At 49.5% G+C, this 22,409-nt stretch overlaps 1 protein-coding gene across 12 annotated transcripts in view; it reads right to left on the reverse strand.

Moving 5' to 3' along the window:
• The window catches only part of ARPP21 (cAMP regulated phosphoprotein 21), a 167,777-nt gene that overhangs the window by 56,006 nt on the left and 89,362 nt on the right, over positions 1 to 22,409 (reverse strand). For 8 of the 12 annotated variants that reach the window (XM_072599230.1, XM_072599231.1, XM_072599229.1 and 5 more), the window contains exons 10-14: positions 15,598 to 15,706; positions 13,458 to 13,559; positions 8,508 to 8,545; positions 5,734 to 5,793; positions 1,664 to 1,893 (exon numbers count right to left, since the gene is read on the reverse strand). In XM_072599230.1, coding sequence (XP_072455331.1) covers positions 1,664 to 1,893; positions 5,734 to 5,793; positions 8,508 to 8,545; positions 13,458 to 13,559; positions 15,598 to 15,706 — 539 coding nt within the window. The remainder of the gene's footprint in view (positions 1 to 1,663; positions 1,894 to 5,733; positions 5,794 to 8,507; positions 8,546 to 13,457; positions 13,560 to 15,597; positions 15,707 to 22,409) is intronic. The other 4 variants (XM_072599236.1, XM_072599240.1, XM_072599233.1 and 1 more) reach the window with 2 other exon arrangements.

The following is a 22,409-nucleotide window of genomic DNA, read 5'->3' on the forward strand; positions in this document are numbered from 1 at the left end:
GTTGTTCACCATGTCCTAAGATGAATACTGTGGTCTAGATTATGAGATAGCCAAGGGGACCTGGACCTTGGTAAGCAGCTGAACCTAAAGCATTATCAGGGGCACAATGAGAGGATTCCATCTTAGCACATCTTGACATCTCCTAGGTCATCTAATGCAACTCCTTGGGCCTCACTGAAGGACATCAAGGGGAAATTGATCCTCAGAGATGAAGTGGTGCATGCTTGCATGCATGCTCATGTGTGCATGTTCATGCACATGCGCGTGCACACACACTCATACTTGCATATTTTCAAATTTAGAAGAAAAGGCCTGAGAGGGGAAGGAATCAAATCCAAGATGATAGACTACAGGGTAAGTGTGAGCATCAGACCGTCACCTCATAGACAGAAAAAGAGAGAGAAAGACAGAGAGACAGAGACAGACACAGAGAGAGGAGAGACAGATACATAGAAAGACACACACACAGAGAACAAAGAAATAAAGTTAAGTCAGGAAAAATATGGGAAAAAGAACTGAATCTTCAGGTTCCTTTGATGAAGTCAGTGATCCAAGAACAAAAGAGAAGAAAGGGGGGGCTGGGAGCTTAGCAAAGAGATCCACTGTGGACCCAGGTGGGATACGACCTCAGTCTTATTAGCTTCCTGATAGCTTCAATTAGACATCAAAGAGGGCTCTGGATCCCATATAAGGAAGAATGGGACTGTTTCTGGCAAAATCATGGCTGAAGGTGGGGTTGGTGGCCTGGGTCAATGAAGGGGGCCTTCCATCTTTGTCAGCAATACATTAGCTTTTCATTTCTGATTTCCTAGGGCTTCTGCTGCAAGACTTTGCCTCATGAGCCTTTGGAAGAGAATGGGAATTTGTTTTGACAAACTATCTTGCTCTCTCTTGAAAAAAAAAAAAGAAAAATGCTTTTATTGCTTGCACCTTGACAAGCTTTTGAGATGAAACACTTAGATTTAAAAATATCCATCTATCTATCTATCTACCCGAAGCACTTAGGGCTCCTAATGATCTCTCCCAGCACATGCAGCCTCCGCGCATCACGCGTGTCAGAATGACTTCAGGAGGCATGTCACATGTGCCAAAGGGTTCTATTTGGGAAGTGGGGAAGGGAGGGCTGAGGTGGGGGGGAAGGCACATTAATTCACAATTGTGAAGAGCTCTTTGGGTGTGCTGGGTTCTTAACAGCACACCATTTAATGTTTCATTTGGGTATTTTAACGAGATTTAAAACTTATTAACCTTTCTGAGTATGACAGGTCTTCTCCCCATCTTTAAAACTTGTCATCCTTGGGTTTGTTGTGTGCCAGGCTCTGATTGTGTTAGTTTTCATGAGTTCAAGGACACCACAAGGGAATTCCAGGCCCTCAGCTATGGCTGCCCATATGGCATGAGGCTGGGCTCATTGAATGAAGAGGACTTCCTTAGGTGGCCCAAGGAGAAGGAACCCAGTTTGATTTTATGGTGATCACAGAACCACCAATTTGGTAAAAACATATCTGCTAATTTTGAAGATGAAATGGTGTAGAATGGATGAAGAGGTACCTGCCTATTCAGACTCACTAGTTGAAAGCCCCAATCTTTAAGCAGGCCAGTCAAGAGTAGGGATATGCTGCCTGACGTGGGGCCCACTGAGGGAAATGGCAGGACCACCTACCTGCTTTGGATAATTTGCCGGTGCTCCTGGCACTAGATGAGCTGTCGCCCCTGCTCAGCACCGTGATGCCCCCAAAGCTGGCGGTCTTGGTGATGGCTGGCTTGAAGTTACGGCTAGAGCTGTCAGAGTCTGTGCTGCTCCATGGCCGTTGGGGGTCGGGCCATCTCAATTCATTTTCGGTGCTGCTTTGACGACTCCCTGACATCTTGCCTGACCCATCTCGGCTCCCCCTGGAGCCCCACCAGTGATGGGGGCACAAGAAACACATGATAACTCCGGGAGGCAGAGGACAGAGTGACAACTTGCTTGTACCCAGGAAACAGATCCCCCAGGAGGTCCCAACCTTAGATCCCTCTTTTAGAAAACAGTGGTGTGCATACACAGGTGGACACACACACACACACACACACACACACACACACCCATACACATTCACACACCTCTCTCTGGGTCACAGAAACTGAAAGTATGTGAATGGTCACAGGCACAGACATATGAAGGATGCCTCACAGAACAAAGCTGACCCTCTTCCCCAGAAGGAGAAACATCTAGAAATTTATGGCACCTACCAGCTTCCTTCTTGGTTTGAATTGAAAGGTCTGTTATCCCTTAGTGGTGACTGATAGACAAGCAGTCAGGCCAATTCTGAGTGAAATGGGGGAGCAGGAGGCTTCACTCCAGGGGGACCACCAAGAACAAGACTTATCTCAGCCTAAGCATCTGTGGGCAATCAGACTAGGGAGAGTGGGCCTTGATAGGCACTAGCTCTCCTGGTTCATCCCACTTTCACTCCATGGGAAGAGTATGGGGAGAACACATCAAAGAGGAGAGGGGGTCTTTGGCTTATGTGTTTGACCTTCTGGGGCTGAAGAAGGCAGTTCCACCCTCTGCAAGTGGAAGAGCCTTTGGTTTCAAAAGCAACATTATCGACAGTGATAACAATGTGGGAAACATCTGGAATGTGTGACAGTTTCCAAGGAAATTAAGAGGGAAAACCATCTCTGTGGGTAAAATAATGAGCCTGAAATGGAGACAAAAACCTGGGGAGGTTCACTGGAGCTCCCCACGTCCCAGTAGCCAGAACACCTGGGCTCTCCATGAGGATCTGCTCTGGTATTTTGGGTTAGAGTGGGAGAGTTGGAGTGGTTTCTGATCTTTGGCAGACTATCCTTGGGAAAGTTTTGCAGCTAGATAAAGGAAGGAAGGCTGCATGCAGCTCGGGGTGGAGCTGTGTTGGTCTCTTTTCCTAGAGATGAAAACATTTCTGCTTCAGGGTTTAAAGGGAAAGGGAGAATCAGAGATAACAGAAAGCTAGACCAACAGGACAAAGCCTGACCTTGTTCTCTGCTTTACAAATGTGGCTGAGGACGCTCTGCTGGGGTCAGAGCTTCTTTCTATGGACAACTCCAGTAGTAGTAGTAACAATAACAATTTTCATGAACAAGAAGAACCAAAATAGGACCCAGAAAGCAAGAAATAATCTGCATTTGGCCCTTTGAAAAATATTCTTTTCCCTCCACAAATGATGTCATCAGAGCGAAGGCTCAGGCTGCCCCATGATGTCCAGAGTTAGCCATCAGGAGCAGAGATACTGTGCTCTTGTCCTGGAGCTGTTACACAGCAGACTTCCTCCCTTTCAGCTGGAGGCTCCAGCCAGTGGGGGTCCTTTGCCCCACACTCCCCTGGACGGTGGAGGGATGTGGCTAGCACCTCTCCAAGTATTCCTAGTGGTCTAAGGGTCCTGAAGTCTCCAAGGCTTCTGATTCACCTGACCATCTCTCCCTCACCTGCCTGGCTTAGAGAGGACATGAACCTCACTTGGGGTCCCTGGGATGAGGCAGAAGCAGGTACCGAGAACCCCTCTCCACTAGGCCCTATGACCAGGCCCTTGGAAAAGCTGGGCACACTTCAGTGAGCTACCCAGGTTTCTGTCTCCATGAAGCATCAGAGAAGGAGTTGGGCCATATATAGAAAGGGGAGGGGTCTAGAAAGCCAAAGACTCCCAAGGGCAAAGTCACCTCCTCCTGGTTATCTTACAAGTCCCATGGAAGCACTGGCCTGGCATTGGGCGTTTTATTTTGGCCTGCTCCCTCTGGAGTGAGTGGTCCCTTCTCCTGTGCCTCTACCTCCCCCAAAGTCCCCTGCAGGTTGATTTCTGAAGAGCAGGTAGGCAACGACTATGCTGAGAATCTGCTCTGGTCCAACCTGAGTGAGGCAGGAGAGGGAGCTGCCTGCCACCTTCTTCCTTCACTGGCATTTACTCACTCTTCTTCCTAATCCTTCTTACTCTCCAGACTCTTCCCCCAAACCATCCCTTAGTGAAGCCCTAGAATCCTCCCTCTTAGGCTCTAGACCAGTGCTGGCTCTCTGAGCTGTACCTGCCCCTCTGAGGGTTCAGCTAGAGTGCCACGTCCAAGATCGCATCCTCCACTAGCACAGCCCGTGGGCCATCCCTGAAGAACCTGCCCTTTGCTGTTTTGTAAAAGGCAGGCTATGCCAGGCTGGAGGAGAGAACCTCCAGCTTTGTGAAGGTTTTGTGAAGATGATATCTGTGTTCATGATGGGACAGATCAGGGAGGAAGTTGTGGGGAAGGTGTGGACACTGCTGCTACAGGGGAGCTGGCCCCTGGACCTAAGGGAAAAGGGTGGATTGAGCATAGAGAGGCAGACTTCTCCAGAGAGTCCTTGGAACTCCAGGTGAGGGTCAGGAAGGGGCCTCTCCTGGGCTGGGCTGGCAAACCAAGAACACCAGCTCTGCTTTGACATCTACTGTCTGCTGGGCCAGCCTCAAAAAGAGACTGCTATAAACAGAAATGCCACACATCACCAGTGCCTTGCAGCTGCTCTGGGATCAATTCCCTACCCTCCCTGTTCCCCACCAGTCCAGGGGCTCGATCTGCGGGTCTGCTTGGGGAGACGTCCCTTTGTTTGCTCCGTATTTTTAGCAAGGGCAGCTGCAGGTGTCCAATTTCTGCCACAGCCGCCACTTGAACTAAGGACTTTGGTTCTGAAAGTCTTTGAGAATTTGAAGAATCTTTTCCAGTTCCCCTGGGTGGTCCAGCTGTGCTGGGGGCATAAGCCAAGGGCCTGTTTGGACATGGGAGGGGGGAAGAGGGGGGCAGTGTGGAATTCAAGTCCTCACTCAAGCTCCCTCCACCCCCCACCCCACCCACACCCATGGAGGCCAGTCCCCTCTAAACTTCGAGGCAGGAGACAGACCCTCTTATCCCCTAAAATAGCCAGAAAGCGCTCAGCAGGTGGCCAACTATTTAAGCCAAGGGCCCAGACACAAAATGATTAAGCTGAGGCTTTCCCAGAGCTTGCTGGGGGAGGTTTCAGCTTTCCATGTTGATCTGAATCTTTGGGGTCTCTTTCTGAAAGGGAATGCCTGATCACTTTCAACTTTGGGCATCTCCTCTGCTCCCTGAGGCTTCTTTCCTTGTGGACCCCTGGGTCAAGTATGACTTTACCACCTGGGGAGGACATGGGCTCACAAGGCCCAGGACTTTGGGTCCTCTGGGGGGCTAGTAAGGCAGTCTTCCTCCTTCCTCCCCAGTGGGCTGGAGTGTCTGACTCTGGCCTTCCCAGACTTATAGAAAGTGAACAAGGTGACAAAATCCAAGAGGGTTAGACTGGGAGATGACCACACTGACTCCACTGCACTGAGTGCCTACTTTGGGCAGAAAATGCTACACCCAAGATCAAGGGTGTTTGGGAAATGAAAAGAGAGAAGAGTTTCACTTTCCTGTTTTCCTGCACCTGAAAATGTGACGTCAGCCTGTAGAGTTCAACAAAGACCTGCCTTCCCACTGTTTACCAGGATGTCCCAAAGCTGACTAGAGTTTTTGTTTCCTAAAGGCAGACAGCAGATGTTCCTAAAATGAAACTAGATTGCTTTGGAGACTCAGTTTACCTTGCTGTTAGAAGCCAGACCCCCGCAGCACACTGTCAGCCCTAAAAGAGCCCTGTACCCTCCTCCCCCAGTCTCCTCCACATGGTGCCTGTATTTTAGCACATGGACCCAGAGACACAGGATTTGAAAGAAAATTGAGAAAGGAAACCATACCAACCTAAACTGCTGCCTTTTCTTATGGATTTCCTTGCATAGGCTACTGTCCTCCAAGAGCCTACTGGAAGAGAAGAATGATTTGGGTGGAACAAAACCTGAGAGCTCTCAAGGTTCCAGTTACTGGGTGTGGTCAGGTTCTCTCTGCTCCCTCTAGTCCAGCTCCCAACTGAGCAGCTCTCACCTCTGCCCTGCCTAGGGCTCTCCCGGGTGCAGATGTTTGGGAGCTGATCCTCCTCCTCTCTAGGGAGGAGGGCCTGGCAGCAGGGAAGGGGGAAGGGCAGAAGACTTTACACACATGCACACATGCATTTATCAATGTATGCACATATGTATATAGAAATATCCACACATGTAATAAACATCAAACAGATTGGAGTCTTTTTCAGGTTGGATTGGGTTTAGGTGACCATTGGGGTGCTCTCCAACACAGACATGCTGAAGCACTTAGCTATATCAGTATTGATCTCAATATATGTGTGTGTGCATGTCTGCATGTGTGCATTAAAGGATGTATATGTGCGCATGTATGGATTCATGTGTGTATGAATGGATAAGCTGTGTTGTGGGTGTGTGTATGTGTACACGGACACATGCATCCATGTGCAGATGCATGCATGTGTGCACATACATGTATGTGTGCATGGACACATTGTGTGCATGAATGCACTGTTGTGGGTACATAGCTATGCACATGGACACCTACATGTGTGTTCAGACATGTATCTGTATGCCTAGAAATCCAAGAACATTTCTCTCAACACAACAGAACATGCTCCCTGCAGCCCTTCTTTCCCAAGCCACACAGAGGGTCTCCTCCCTCCCGCTCACACTCAGCCTTCTTGCATTAGGCATTGTCATGAGAGGGACCCAAGTGCAGTGCAGGCTCCTTTTAACCCTCTGCCCATGTCAGAGGAGTCATGTTGTCTCTGTGTGTGAGGGAAGGCATTGGAAGGAGCCTGGGAAGAGAGAGGAGTCAATGTCCCTGGAGGCACTTTCTAGTTAGCAATCCCAGGGAAGTCAGTTAATTGCTTTCAGCCTCAATTTCCTCCTCTGTACGATGAGAATAAGAGCAGCACCTCCCTCTCAGAGTACTTGTAAGGATCAGGTGACGAATATTTGGAGAGCACTTTGCAAATCTTACAGTATCACATCAAAGCCGGCTTTTTCTATCCTGGCTTCAGAGTAGGTAACAGAACATGCACATGTGTCCATCTGGATACATGGGAGCAGACACACAACTGAGTAGCATCTTGGCCATGTGCCCTGATTCACCCAGCAAATGTCTTCCCATTTAGCCAGGCTTGTTTTCCTAATAAGGAATATTCTTCTTGGCTCGCTGGAAATTGACTTGCCTTGGTCCATGCTGGGGAACAGGTATTTCTGAAGGACAGCCTTCATGGCAGGGAGGGGGAGAGCAATGCCCAGCACCCCCACCACACAGCATGGACCACCGAGAGATGACCTGTGAGCTCGCTCAGTGCGAGAAGAGGGTACAGAGCCTTTTCTTTTAGGGAATGCCCCAAGGTAAGAGAAAGAACACCTCACTAACCAGAACACCTAAGGAGCTCCAAGTAACTGAATCAATAGCCCCTTGTTGGATGTCTGTCCGAGATGCCACAGTATGTACTGCCAAGGATTCAAAGAAAGCCTCAAAAACAGGGCCACAGGACCAGCCTGCAGAGCCACAAGGGACTTGTAGGTCCTCAAGTCCAATGCTGTCCATTTTACAGATGAAGAAACTGATTTTCTTTGGAAATCCTCTGGGCCATCATTACTAATACCAATCCTCCAGAGGAGATAACACAATGTCAGAACCAGAAGGCATCTCAGAGGCTATCTGGTCCTATTCCCTCCTTTCACAGGTGAGGAAACTGAGCCTCAGGACAGTGTGGTGACTTGTCTGAGGTCACACATAGGATCACAAAATGTTAGACCTGGAAAGGACCTCTGAGACCATCTGCCCTCCCCTGAGGCCGAGGAGAGACCAGGGCTTGTCCCCAGTCCCAAGGCTAGTCAGTGACAGAGCCACGGCTAAATGCCCCCAGAGCCAAGTTCATTTCTAGAGACAGAAGATGGAGAGAGTGAACCTGAATTGGTAGGGTCTCCAGACCATTTCCTGGACACTGGCTTAGGGAGAGAATCCCTGATGTGAGCTGGGTCGCTGGGATTTGCCCCCTCCTAAAAGCAGAGCGTTTCACTTAATTGAGGTCCAAGCATTTCAGGGTCTTTCTTTCCCTTACCTTGTCACTCTGCCTAAGCCTCCTCTCCTTCTACCTCCCAATCAGCCCCCCACCCACCTCACACCAGTCATTTGCATGTTAGGACAGAAGTCTCCCAGCATGAGGCTGTTCCTTCTCTCCTGCTGCTAGCTGTCTGTACATAGTCATGCAAATACAGGATCACAGCAATAAGGTCTAGAGGAGGCCACAGAGGCACTTACTTTGAGGGACACCTGAACCAAATCAATGAGATTGTGAGATTCTCGAGGGTTATCATTAAGTCTCAATCCCAAAGGAGCAGGATGCTTGATTCCCAAAAAGGTGAGAGAATGAAACCCTGGGTCACTTGGAAGTGTCTGGGGGAGCTTTTCCTTAGAAAGGAGCCATTTATGGGCACAGTCAATGGGAAAATCCAGAGAGCTACACACACAGATATATGTATGTGTTTACATACATATGTTGGTCTTCATGCATGTATCCAAGCACATACATGTGTACACAGGACAAACAGGATGGCACTTTTCTTTAAGACACAGAAAAGGAAATTCTGTTTTACCTGGTTTCCACAAAAAGGCTTTCCTGCGAGCAAACTGACTGAAAAATAAAAAGGCAGGGCATCAGACGTTCTGGAGGACCTGAACAGTCATAGTTTCTTGCCTGATTTTAACATTTTCTTTTCCCCATTGTGTTGAGAAGATTTAGGAAATCATGGGCTACTTTTAATGACAGAAAGTGAAAAAACATCTGGATAGGGTTAGAGCAAGGGCATTCTTCTCAGGCTTTTTCTGGGGTCAGACTAGAAATAGGTGGAAACTGGTCAGCCTCATAGTCAGTCATTGCCCAGGGAGGAGAGATGGGCCAAAGGCCTCTGCTGGAGTGACTGTCAGAGCCCCCTCATAGACACTTGTCCATGTGTTAAGGGCATCCTGGCACTAGGTGCCTTTGCGGAAGAGCATGCAAGCCTGGTCCAGCGGAGGACACAAACACCATGCAGCCACAAGCCCCAGAATCACATCCAGGTCTGCTGGAGCCCATTGATACCAATGGAAGGCAGCTAGTGGGCACCTGGAGCCATTTTCTCAAGAAGCTGAATCTGTCCTGAGTAGCTGTGTCTTTCTGATGATGAGGTAACTGATGAAGGAAGGTAAGGAGACTGGGAGAGAAGGCTGGCCTCCACCTCACATCCTGTGCTCTCCCTCCACTCTCTCTCACCCCTCTTTGAGTGGAGATGTGCTGGGTTTAGCCTCTTTTTTCCTCACAAGTGCATTCTCCCTGCCCAGACCACTCCATGGGGACTGGGATGGCCAACAGGGCAGCTTGGCCAGCTGGGAAAGGCTTGTGGGACGTTGACAGGAAAGGGAACAAGGAGAGGAGAGCGGTGAGCAGACAAGATGCAGAACGCCTGTCCCTCAGAGACCTTGATCAGAGAAAGGCCCAAAGCCTCATTTGGCATGGCTGGTTTGTGGGGGGGTGAGCATTTTCATAGCATGGGAGAGTCATGTGTGAAAGATGTGCATGGAACAATGTCCTCAAAGCTTCCTCTTAGCTCTTTTGATGACTAAGTGAAGATGAGAGGAACCTGAGTGACCTTGACCCAGGGCACAGCTGTCTCTCTGGAACTTTCCTAGAGTCGCCCCTGGCACCTGGTGCCCATCCTCTTTCAGTTTGACTCAAGATGTCCAGGTGACAGTGGTGATGCCAGCTGCTCTGGGTCATGCTACACTGGGCAGCCCTTGGGACCCTTTCTCTTTCTTCAGAAGTAATACACAAGTGAATTGAGAAGATGCCTTTGAATTGGCAAAAAACAGTTTTAGCAGATGATGTTTTTGTCTCAGCTTTAAGGGCTCTACTTGACTAGAAGAGAAACAGACCACACAGTCTATAGCTGATTTTCCTCCCTTTGAGACCATGTTCAGGCCAACGCCCCACAACAGAAACAAAAGCTCCTGTTTCTCCCCACTTTGATTGCACAAATCTCCTGAGAACGCAGTGATGAGTGGGAAAGGGTCTAGACAGGGTTTTTATCAGGGAAGTCTATGGTCAAAATGAGGTAACTCACTGCTTGCCCCTCCCTTGCTCACCAAACCAAGCCTTTCTCCTTCCTGCCCTGTAGCTCCTCACCACTGGCCATCTTTCAATGATGCCTCCTGTATGGCATGTGGACCTAGTTACCGCTCCCATTAGACTGGGAGCTGTTTGAAGGCAGGCAGGGGCCATGGTTTTGCCTTTCTTTGTATACCTAGGGCTGAGCACTGTGCCTCAAACATAGTAAGAACTTAATAGGTACTTGTTGACTGATGTAAAGTGCCAGGATTTTGGGGTCCAGGCATCTCTAGCACCCTGACAGGAGCTGGGGAAGACCAAGTGAAAATGGCAATGAGATCCTTCCCCCCCCCCCCAATGAGAGACCCTCAGGGCCTCTCCACCCCTCTGGAGAAGAGGAAGAAGGAGGAGGAGCAGAGGCTAATAGAGTAAACCTTTGTTCTTCCCATTCTGCCAAGGAAGAGGGAGTGTGTGAGCTCCTCTCTCAGACCTCCACAGCAGAAGCACAGGTGACATTCTCTACTTAGTACCCACCTTCTGCCCTCCCCAGATGTGAAGCCCCTGTTAGGTTAGTTCTAGTTTTGGCTCCTGCTCCTCCCCTCTCATCTCTAGCAGTGACATCATCACCTTCACTAATGCTCTCTTGAAGGAGCTGCCCCCTCCACACACCGAATGTCACTCAGTTAGTAAATGTCTGAGGCTGGATTTGAAGTCAGGTCTTCCTGAGTCCAGGTCCAGAGCGCTGGGCCCTATGGCATCCCTAGCTGCCTCCATATAGCTTGTATCTCCTAAGTCTCCTAAGCCTTCTCCTTTTTGAATTCTAAAAAGTCAGGCCATGCCCTGCCCCATCTCCCTCCCACCTCTGTTGGCCTTTTATCTTCCAGTTACTCTTTCTGTGTGAATGATTCACAGAAGGCTCCTTGCTGCGGTAGGTATAGAGAACAGTGAAAGAGCCGCAGGACATGTTGGGCATTGTGACCAAAGAGGATCTTAGGGGAGGAGGAGACTGGATTCCTGCTCAAAGGGCCACAGCCAGGGGAAGAAACATGGGAAGGCCAGGGAGCTGCAGTGAGACCAGGGAGAGAGCTCAGAATCACAGCCCCTGAGGCCAACTTTATTTACTGCAGGAATTGGTGGGGTGACACTAGGCAAGTCATGAAACCACTCGTGGGATAGAGACTTGATCAGAGCAACACAGATCGTATGGCCAGAGGTGGAAAGGAGGCAATGTGATCTCCTTTGACTCTCTCCCTTGGCAGATGAAGAAACTGAGGCCAAAAGGGGTCACAAAGGTAGTGCAGTAAATGACTGAGGCAGGATTGGAATCCACATCTTCTAACGTCACAACCGATGTTCTTCTTGCTGGAACAGGTGCCTCACTGAGCCTCAGTTTCTCCATGTGTCAAATGAAGGGGTTGAACTATCTGACTTCCCCCCTACTTTCCTACCTCCAACTCTCTGAGTCTAGGAGGCTGTCACCCCCCACAAAAGGCACTGATGACTTGTACTGTCTTCTGTTGCCTGCTCCTAAATGTCATGTACTGTGATGGAAGGCAAAGAAATGAAAAGTCATGCTATTAATATCTCATCATCTGCATAATGAGCTTTGCTTCTTGAAAGTGGAAGACTCTGTGATGGGCTACTTGCCCTTCATGAAGCACTCTGAGTAGGGGAGAGACAGAGAAAAAGATGCCTGCCCTCCCAGAAGCCTTGCCAGAGTCTGCTTTGAGGGCCTGGTCTCTGCCTTCTCAAGGGGCTGGGCAGGACACATTTTAGTTCCCATGCCATCTTAGACATCAGACTAGTGATTAACCATTTCCCTTCCTGACTGCTTGGTATGGTCCTGCAGGAGATCCCTGCCTTCACTCACAGGGGCCCCCACTACTGGCACTCTGTCTATTTAGCCTGAGGACAATCTCTAGCCTCAGCCTCTTGTTTCCTTTCTGAGGCAGCTGAACTTCCTTTTTTACCTTGTACCCACAGGGATCACAGATAAGTCCTGGAGAAGAGTCACTATTCCACCTTTGAAATAAAAATGGTTTCCACCAAGTTGAGAAGGGGTGATCCAGGCAAAGGCAGGTTTGGGATAGCCAGGAAGTTGGGACTGTCCTTCTAGGGAGCTCTGGCAGCATCTCTTCCCCAGCCTGACTTAAAGGAAAGGCCCCCAGAGCCAGAGGAGGGAAGCAGTCCAAGACTGACGGTGATTCTGACAGCAGGATCTAGCTAAGACCCTAGGTCTTTCCCAAACTCCCTGGGTGGCAATGGCCAAACTCCAGCACTGGGCACCTCCATTGAATCAATGTTTCCCAAAGGGAGAGATGGAGGCCAAAAACACCCTCAGATGTTGCCATAGAAACAACTGAGCCCTTGGTTTTCTCTGAATATCTGTGACACAGTACACAGACCTCAGCATTCACTAAGGAGCAAGGAGACAGCAGCTGGCTCCAAGACAGGCCTGTTGGAGGGCTCAGAGGGCATGCATTCCCACTCTTCGCTTGCTAGGAAGGGTGCCTAACACCTCACTTTTCCTGTGATTAGAGACAACCAAGACCGCACTTTCAAAGGCTATTGGAGAATTTAGTCATGGACCAAGACCATGATTCAAAGCATCGGGAACGGCAGGTGCCAGCTGCCTGTAAGTCTGGGGCCTCAGCCTTAATTTCCTAATTTGTAAAAAGGAGGGGTTGTCCTAGATCCCCTCTGGGATCTGTCCCAGTCACAGATCCTAGAATCCCTCACTGTAAGAATTGGGAGAGGGGTATGTGTGTGGGTGGGTATCATAGGCAAGGGTTATCATTGTTGACTATTTTTGTCAGATGTCTGAGGCTTCAAGAAATCAAAACAAAATGAAAAAACATGCTTTCTCTCTCTCATACACATACACACACCCCACAAAACATCAGAGGTTTTCCCCCCAAATAATTTCTGATCTGCCAACCCTTCTTTCAGTTTGAGTACTCTTTTTCTCTCTCTGTCTCTCTCTCTTTCTCTGTCTGTCTTTCTGTTTCTATCTCTGTCTTTCTGTCTCTCTTTCCCTCTGTCCCTTTCTCTCGTCTCTTCTTTCTCTCTGTCTTTCCATCTCTCTGTCTCTGTCTGTCTGTCTGTCTCTCCCCTGGTCCATGGCTTCATGGCCATCCCTACAGATATTCCCAGAGGAGCATTCAGATTGAGCCCCTCATTTCTCTTTCCTTTCCCTAAAGCCCAGCTCAGCCCCTGCATCTTGGCCTGACCCCCCCCCCCCCCAGGACCCCCCACTTCACTCTCCCTTCCTTCCTTCTTTCCTTCCTTCCTTCCTTCCTTCCTTCCTTCCTTCCTTCCTTCCTTCCTTCCTTCCTTCCTTCCTTCCTTCCCTCCCTGGCATGGCGCCAGGACCAGCCTGTGGCTCCATCTCAGGAAGGTTGCTGCCGCCGGCCAATGCTGACAACAACAGAGGGCTGAAGAGGCAATGAAAGCAGCTACTCACATCTTGTGCAAATATTCTCTCCCTCACTCTCTGATACTCCTCTTCTCTCTCTTCAATTGATTTACTTCGTCTGTCATCTCTAAATGGATGAATTCTGTTTTGCTGAACAGAAAGAAAAATCAGGAGGGTTACACAAAGGCAGAGCCGAGAGCGGCAGCCGCGAGTCACTGGCCACAGAGAGTCAGAAATAGTGAAGAGCGGCTGGACACGAGGCGAGAAAAGTCAGGCCCTCGCCTCTAGCCCTGGAACAGACTGAGGACAGAAGCCTGGGCCAGGCACTTAGGTGTGTGTGTGTGTGTGTGTGTGTGCGTGTGTGCAGGGATGAGCTGTGTGTGTATGTGCAGGGGTGTGCTGTGTGTGTGTGTGTACCCAGAGGTGAGCTGTGCGTATTTAGGGGTGAATTGTGTGTGTGCAGATGAGAACTCTGTGTGTGTGTGTGTACAGAGGTGAGCTGTGTGTCTGCAGGAGTGAGTTGTGTGTGTGTGCAGGTGTGAACTGTGTGAGTGCATATGTGTGTGCCCAGGGGTGAGCTGTGTGTATGTAGGTGTGAGCTGTGTTAGTGTGCACGTGCTCATGGGGCAGTCCACCCCAGTGACAGCGCAGGTGGTCCTTGGGGATGGAGGTCTTGCCCAAGGGAGCTGAATAGGATCTCACTAGGGTAGCACTACCCTGAGACGGCTCACGGCAGCATCGGTACCCATATGAAGACCCAGGGCTCAGAGGGGGCGAATTTCTTGTCGTCTAAGCCACTGCTAAAGAAAGAAGGGAGCTACGAGGCAACTTAGGGACTGATGAAATGGGGTGAAGAAATGATGACCCTGAGTGGAGATGACTGAACCTACAGATCGGTAACCTCACCAAGAGCTTCATATGCTCACAACTAAATCAGGATCTTAATTGGCTTTTAGAAAGCCAATGGGACCCACGTCTGCTCTAGTGAGCCCTTAGGAGGAAGAGCCACTGACTTCTTTTCCTTCACTGGGTCCCCAGACCTCTTCCCTAGTCTTGCCTCTAATGACTAGATAACACCCCAGGCTTTCATTTCATCCATCCATGCATTCATTCGCTCATTCATTCGTTTGTTCATTCAGCAGACACCGACTGAGCGCCGGCTTTGTACGGGGCGCTAGATTCATAGCCAACATGAACTCAGCCACGATATGGCTGGGGGAAAAAAGATAAAGGAAAGGGAGAAAAACAAGGAAAAATCGGTTCTTATTAAAATTCTGAGTCAGAAGTTCACTGATTAATTTGGGGTGACTCCCTGAAACCTCTCAGCGGGAGGACAAGTTGAGATGTCTAGAGAGGTGGGCACTGACTGTATTCCCTTCTGAAATTCGGATGCCAAAATCAACTTCGAAAACCCATTTGAGGGGCCTGAGGGGTGGAGTCATCTCCCCTGGGGTTTAAATGTCTCCTCCTACAATGCCTTGTTCTCATCCTCAGTATCCCTGGCCCCGCTCACTCTCCGTGGTCTCCAGGACATGCTGCTCGGAAGCCCCCTGCCTCTCCGACCTGGCTCGCCCGGGCTGGCTAGGTCCTGACGCTCTGCCTCGGCCTCGAGGACTCTGCATCCCGTCACAAGCAACGACACGCAGAGCGGGGTCTGCCCCAGTTCATGCAAACAAGCCAACGACCGACACGACGGGGAGAGGGGGCAGGGTGGGTGTGGCTCGGACATGGAACTGACTCAGTTGGCGGAGGCTTATGAGAGAAGGTTTGCAAAATCCACCTGGCCTCACCATGACAAGGTTGGCTCTTTCCCGCTATCCCGGGTGACCCTCGTCCGTACTGATGAGCCTGTTCATTTGGTGCTGAAGGACAGCGGAAGGACAAAGCTGTAGGGAGTGGAATGACTACCAGAGTTACACAGACAGGTCCGAGACATTCGGCTGATCACGCCGCCCCCGGTGGGGGCCCTCCCCCGCATGCAGCAGCGCCAGGCCCGTGCCAAGCTCCACCCATGCAGCCCCGCACAGCGCCATCGGCAGCGTCGGAGGGAAGGACGGGGAGGGCCAGGCCGGGCAGCAGGGGTGTGGGTGGGGGCAGAGCAGCCACAGAGAACACCACGGGAGCGTCAGTCAGCCCACCTGCCCCACAGCACACGGTCAGGCATTCTCCCTCCCGCTGGAGAACCAACCTGAAGGTCTTCTTTATCAATACTAGAGTTATCTCGCTTCAAGATAAACCGCTTCTGGGCTTCTTCACCTTTGTCATCTTTTAAATGTTCACAGAACCTTTGCTCTGGTCTGCCAGCAAAGGAAAACACACCAATAAAGATATTTTTTTCCCTTTTTAGAGACATCACTTCGTGCTCTCCCTCAGCCACCCTCCCCCAACACGCACACACCCCACTAGAGGCATCGCGCTCCCAGGATCACTGGACAGGGACTTTGTCCTGAGCAGGCTGCGCCCTCGGCACGCGGGGCTGCCCTCCCGCTCCTGTTGGTTTAGCTCCTCTTTGGCAGGGACCTGGAGTGCTTTCGGTCAGCCTGGGACCCGCGCTACTCCCCAGGGCACAAGGACTGGGAGGGGCACTCCCCTCTCTCAAATGCCTCTCATTGATTCCTTCTGTTATGCTGACCTCCACCTCCTCTGAATTTTAATTAGGCTTGCTCAGGTTCACCAAAAGAGGAATTGTGCTGGACTTCATTAGCATCCTGACTACTTAATGAGTCAGATTAAGTGTTCCCTGGGCACTCCTGGGAGTGGGTTGGGATGGGCATCAATAGACATGAAGATAAGCAGTTAGTGGGATGGATGGCAGCGTCCCTGGCTTTGCCACGGGCCACTGCTGCACTCAGAAGCACCAAACCACTCCCCAATCTTGGCAGGCAGTTAATTAGGGGATTAAAGGAATTTTATTTAAACAACTTAATGCCTGATTAGCCTGGGGGAAAAAAATCACCAAGTAGTTGCCCAGGATCGATTAGCCAATTGATTTTAAGTCCCCTAGTCATGCTCGTTTCTGGCACTAAGATGGTCTACTGCTAGATGTCTGGACTCTGGAAGTGGTGCTGGCTGGCCTGGGTCAGTGACAAGCTTAACCCATTGGAAGGGCTTCTTGTCTGATCTCCAAGGCAGCCCCCTGCCAGCAAGCCTGGCAATTCACCTTTCTCCCTTAGTCTGGGACCTCCTTCTTGGCTGCCAGGAGCAAAGAGCACCTTTGGCTATTTACTGTGAATGAGAAATACCTAGGTCAGCCTCTGCATCCTGAGTGTATTTGTTCCAAAGCATCCTTCATTCTCTCTCCTCCTGTATACACATTGAAATAACCTTTGCATATATCAGAGCACCATCCAGAGATTACGATCTGGCTGAACATACGTCACTACCCAAATCCACAGGTTTTCCTCAGGCATTCTCTCAGCTGAGCCTCAGAATAATCCTCTGTCGGAAAGAATAGCCATCCCCATTTTCCATATGCAAAATGAGTCACAAAGATGATAAGCCATTGGATACAGCTTAGGGCCTGGAGTCAGGAAGACCTGAGTTCATATCTGACCTCAGACATTTACTAGTTGTGTGACCCTAGGCAAGTCACTTCACCTTGTTTGCCTCATCTGCAAAATGAGCTGGAGAAAGAAGTGCCAAACCACTCCAGTATCTCTGCAAACAAAATACCCAAATGGGGTCACAAAGCATCAGACTCAACTGAAATGACTGAACAGAAGAGTAGTCAGACAATAGTCTGCATTCCCAGGTTCTTCCAAACTGGAGGACCACTTGCCACCTGATCTGACCTCTCGCTCCTAAACTGCTGAGTCTCACTCAGGCTGTACGTTGTCTTTGTAGAACTGTCTGTCCATGGTGGGTCCTGGCCCTTGGCATGGCCAACTGGATGCTCCCTTTTTGAGACCAGGCTTGCTTTTTTTTTTTTGGTCTATGTAGAGCTCGAGCTCAACGCTGGCCCTAACTAAATACATGGAAGTGAAGGAAATGAAGAGGAGGAAAAGACACTTCCCCCTTCCACATGCAGACAATGCAAGCTAAACTTTGGAAAGAGCAGCCCTTTGAGAATTGGGCCTTTTCTGACCTGCTGACTTCTCCATTAGGGACATTTTCCCCATGGCCCTGTAGGACACTGATGTCTTCTTCCTGACTGACTCTCCCTTTCCATATCACTGCTATGGTGAGTTGGTCTCAATGTGGGAAATGGAGTGCCTGGGAGACTGTCTAGTCACACCCACACCTGCAGAGGAGCCCTTTACCTCTATCCCCAGGGTCATGGAGACCTCACTCCTTTCAGAAGCAGTCCATCCCCCACAGCACCCAACGGAAGACCACCAGAGCTGGTCAACCCTAATACTTGATCACTCTCAATGAACCACAGATTGCTTATTGTGACCTATAATGGATGGGAAGTTACTTGAAGCAATGACTACTCTCCAAGGGTCCCTGACTTGACCTTCAGCTCCGGCTCTGTGTTTAAGCCCCTCCTCCTGCCAGCTCAGACTATGAGTCTGAAGATGTCTACAGGGTATCTCCCCATGAGCAAGGATCTTGTGCTTCTTCTAGAGGAGAGTTTCTGTTATTTTGTAAAACCTCCACTTGAAAAGGCAGAGGTGGAATGGGGGGAAGCTTTGGGGCCACATACACACACACACACACACACCATGCATATGCATGCATTATGGCTCAGTGAATGGCACATAGGAGCTGGAAAGCCCTGAGTTCTAATCTGGCCTCAGACACTTCCTAGTTGTACACCCCTGGACATATAATTTAATCCTTCTGTGTCTCAATTTCCTCATCTACCAAAGAGGGCTAACAATGGTCCCTTCCTGATGGGACTGTTGTGAGGATCAAATGACCTACATGTGCAACTACTTTGCAAACCTAAAAATGTTCCAGAAATGATCATGGTTATTGCTCACATACAGAGGGAAGCCTTTTCTCTCTCTCCCTTTAAGAGTTCAGGGCAGACGAAGCAAATGCCAGTGACCTCAGTCAGGGAAGCCTTGTGGTGTTTTTTACAGATTTTCTAGAGGAACTCACTTCTCTGCCTTCAGAACACACCAATACCATTCTTCTATTATAAAACAAGGACTATTGTTCTCATATCTGTGCTCCCCCTGACTGGCACCTGCACATGGTGAATTTCGTTGAGTTTTGTTTCATCTGATAGATCCTGTCTTCCCTCCTCCTGCTCTTAACTCCTGAATGCACCTGCTTCCCCAGTGCTCAGCCCTGGGCTGTGGCCACCAACCCATCCTCCTCCTTGTTGTGTTCCATTGTCCAACCCTGGCTGCCTGGTTTCCCCTTCATGATTCTTCTCCCAGATCTGACACCCAAAAAGAGTGATTTTGGGGCAGCTAAGACGTGTAAAGATGAGCTGCCCCCCATTGGTCCCTTTCAGTCTCTTCTATTCTGTCCAGATTCCTTGGGGTTCAGCACATTCTCTGAAGCAGGTGTTCTGAGCCTTCTTTGTGTGGGGGGCCCCTTGAACAATCAGGTGAAGCCTCTGGATGAGGCAGAACAATGTTTTTAAGTGCACAAAATAAAATATGTGGGATTATAGACTAAATCAATTATATAAAATGTAGTTATAAAAATACAGTGTTTTTTTAAAATAAGTTTGAAGAACACAAGTTAAGAATTGCTGTTCCCCAAGGCTTTTGAACCTGGTTTTCAATGTCATCAACTCCAGCTCAGTGTTTGCAGCTCTCCCCCACCTCCCCCCCCCCCCCCCCCCAGTGAAAGGGGCCTTGAACCGACTCTGTCTGAAGCAGCTCAAAGGGCCATTTCCCTAGGAGCAATGACTTGCATTTCTCACAGAGTGGGTTTTTGCCATTTTGGAAAGCGGAGGCAGGGGAGTTTGGGGGCCAGAACCTGGGGGACAGATGGTCTCTTTTTTGTTCGCCCTCCCTCTCCCTCCCCCGCCTTGCTCTCTCTCTCTCTCTCTCTCTGTCTCCGTCTCTGTCTCTTTCTCTCTCCCCATACATATACACACATGTATATACACACACATGCACACACGTATACATGATTTTCACTTGTCAATTCCACCCAAGGTTTTTGAGTGGAGTCATCACTGATCATCTCATTTCTTCCAAGATCAAGCATTGAGCCTGGGCCAGGACTACCAGATATATCTGCTCCTCTCCTGTCACTGGCTGCTGTTCAATCTCAATCCTTCCTTGGTCAGTGGGGGGAGGGGGAGCTGCACCCCCAAGCTGTGTTTCTTCCCCAGCTCTGGACAGCTGCCCTCAGCCTCTCCCTACACTCTCCCTATCCTCTGGTGTCCTCTCCCCCATCCTTCAGTGAATCACAGCTGATGTTTATAGGGTACCCAAGCATTTACAAAGTGCTTTACATACGTTGTCTCATCAACCAAATATCTAGACAATTTCCCTGCCTCCTTCCCTCCCCCTCTCACTCCCCGAGTGCTTCTGCTGCCTTGACTTCTCTCTCCTCCATTGTCTCCTGAGTTTGTTCTAAATTCTTCAGCACGCAACCCTAAGATGGCTAGAGTCTCTTCTCAGATACAGGGAGAATTTCTGCACCATGTTCTTCTTGGACTCCTTGTTGTACTCAGTGTATTATAGTTAATGATTCTGTCTTCCTCAAGATGGCAGAAACATTTCTCTCCCCTCCCCCTTCCCTCTAATCTGACCCCTTGCTGCTTTCATCTGGGTCTTTCTTGCAGCTATTTCCCTACCTCCAGCTATGCAGAGGGCAGGCCCCGGGCATCTACAGAGGATATAACCCTCCCTCTGAAGCACCTGCCTCACCCTCTCCTCATCAAAAGCCCTTCTGTGATCAGCTCTATCATGAGACCCCTCTTCCCCTAAACACAATGAAGGCCATGAGGACAAACAGTATGTAAAGAGAAAGAGCAAAAAAGGCAAAACTGGAGAAGAAATGTTCAAAAGTCCCGGGTCTACAGCAGTTAACACAGGTTTTTAAGTTGTGCTATGCCTTTGCACAACAGATGTGCTCCTAATTGGCTATTTGTGTGACTAGAATTACTGAACCTCAAGACATTTCAAAATAAGCAGCAGTGTGGCTTCCTGGCTAGGGCATGGGGCTGAAGGGTCAGAAAGGCTTGGGTTCAAATCTCATCTCAGACACTCATGAGCTGTATGACTCTAGGTCAACCACTTATCCTCTGTTCTGTAAAACGAGGAGGTCAGATTCACTGGTCTCCCCAGTTCCTTCTTCTCGATCTGTGATTATGATGGAATGTTGAAACATTCTGCAGAAGCTCATCACTTCAGAGATCTCTACATGACATCAGTAGCTATGTTCAGTCCTTGAATGGATCAGATGCTCTTAAGCATTTTCCACCTTTGAGATTCCTTCTGGTTGGGGAAAAATCTTTGCCCCTGACATGACCTCTTCAGTGAACATGCATTTTCATACTCTGGGTTGTCACCACGCAGGACACATTTCTGTGCTTGTCAGGGTCAGCACAGAGGATCAAAAAGATGCCAAATCTTGGTTTATAATGCTGCTCATTCTTAGAATGGAGTATCTAAAGTAAAGAGACCTTGGGTCTTCCATGGGAAAATGCCTAAACATGAATCACCCCATTGGTAGCAGTGTCTCACAAAACCTGGGGAGCTTAAAGCAGAGGCTTTGGCATTCACTTTTGAATGTATGGCTTTTTTCCTTCTGCTTGGCAGCTTGGCCACCCCACTAGGATTGAGTCTGAATGCAGAGAAAGGCATCTTTTGGGGTGAGAGGCACTTGCTTCTTCAGAAGGTAATGATCTTTCTCCAAGGCTTCTTCTCAGTCACTTGGTCTTAACCACTCAGCTGAGAAACCAAGACAACAAACATCAAGTCACTCTCTTGGGCCTTACTAATCAGCCCCTTTCAGGGCTATAGGAAGAGGAGATGCCCAGTGTCACCATGGTCTCTCAAGTCACAGACTCAATAATGGAAGTCCATGACCCTGCATCAGAGGAGCTGATCATTTTACTTGGAATCCAGAGGACCTCATCTGGGGAACAGGAGCTCACATTCAGCAGCAGCAGTGACAGGGTGGGCTTGTTGTCAGACACAGATACAGTTCTCTATTGAAATGTCCTTTCTTCCCATCTGTCTCCCTAGACTCACATCATGGGCTGCCAAATCACCAAATAAGTTGGTGTTTTTTCCTAGAGTCCTTGTGGGGGTCCTGTCTGCATGTTTCCATCAGAGATGCTGGTGTCTAAGATCTGGGGCAGCCAGGGTTGCCCTCCACTTGATTCAGGAATACTCAATGAGGTTCCATTGGGGACTCCTTTAACACATCTCAGATGACCTCCATGGGACCTCCCTTTCCTTTGGGAGCTGTGGGACTGAAGGGCTGCTCCCCCTAACACAAGGCTGGCTGCTGTTTTAATCTCAATGATTGTCATTGAGATCATTTCATCGGCCAGCTAGCTGCCTCTCCTGAGTCTGCAGCCTATAGCTCTTAGCTGGGGCCAATCAGCCGGGAGAAGCCTGAGGCAGCAGGGCAGTCAGGGAAGGCAATAGGGATTCAAGTGGAGTCTGGTCTGACAGGGCTGAGGCCTGAAGTTTGCCTGACAAACCACCCTGTGGAGACTTGCAAGCTCAGCTGCAGGTCCAAAGTCTCTTCCGGGGAGGTATATGGAACCTGAGGAGCTGGTAGATGCTGGAACTCACCTCTTATGGCCTTGCTACTCAAGGCTCAGTGAGGGTAGGTCTTCTTCCTACCTGCCCTTGGCACAAAGAGCTACCACTTTGGGAGTCAAGGGATTGGGGTTTGGGTGCAATCCACCATCACTTAGCCAACCTGTGCTTTGACTTTCCTATCCGTAAAATGGACATCACAGCTGCTCAGCAGAAATAGTCCAAAGGCAAAGCAATGAATCTAGGGGAATGCTCTTGGCAGCATAGATTGTGAATAGGCTGGCAGCACCTGGGAGGAACCCATAGGGCCCAGATTCTAAGACTTTCAAGACATGACGCTGCACTTCCTTGTCAGGGTAGGGAGGAGAGG

Source organism: Notamacropus eugenii, chromosome 3 (genome assembly GCF_028372415.1).
Source record: "Notamacropus eugenii isolate mMacEug1 chromosome 3, mMacEug1.pri_v2, whole genome shotgun sequence".
Taxonomy (NCBI): Eukaryota; Metazoa; Chordata; class Mammalia; order Diprotodontia; family Macropodidae; genus Notamacropus; species Notamacropus eugenii.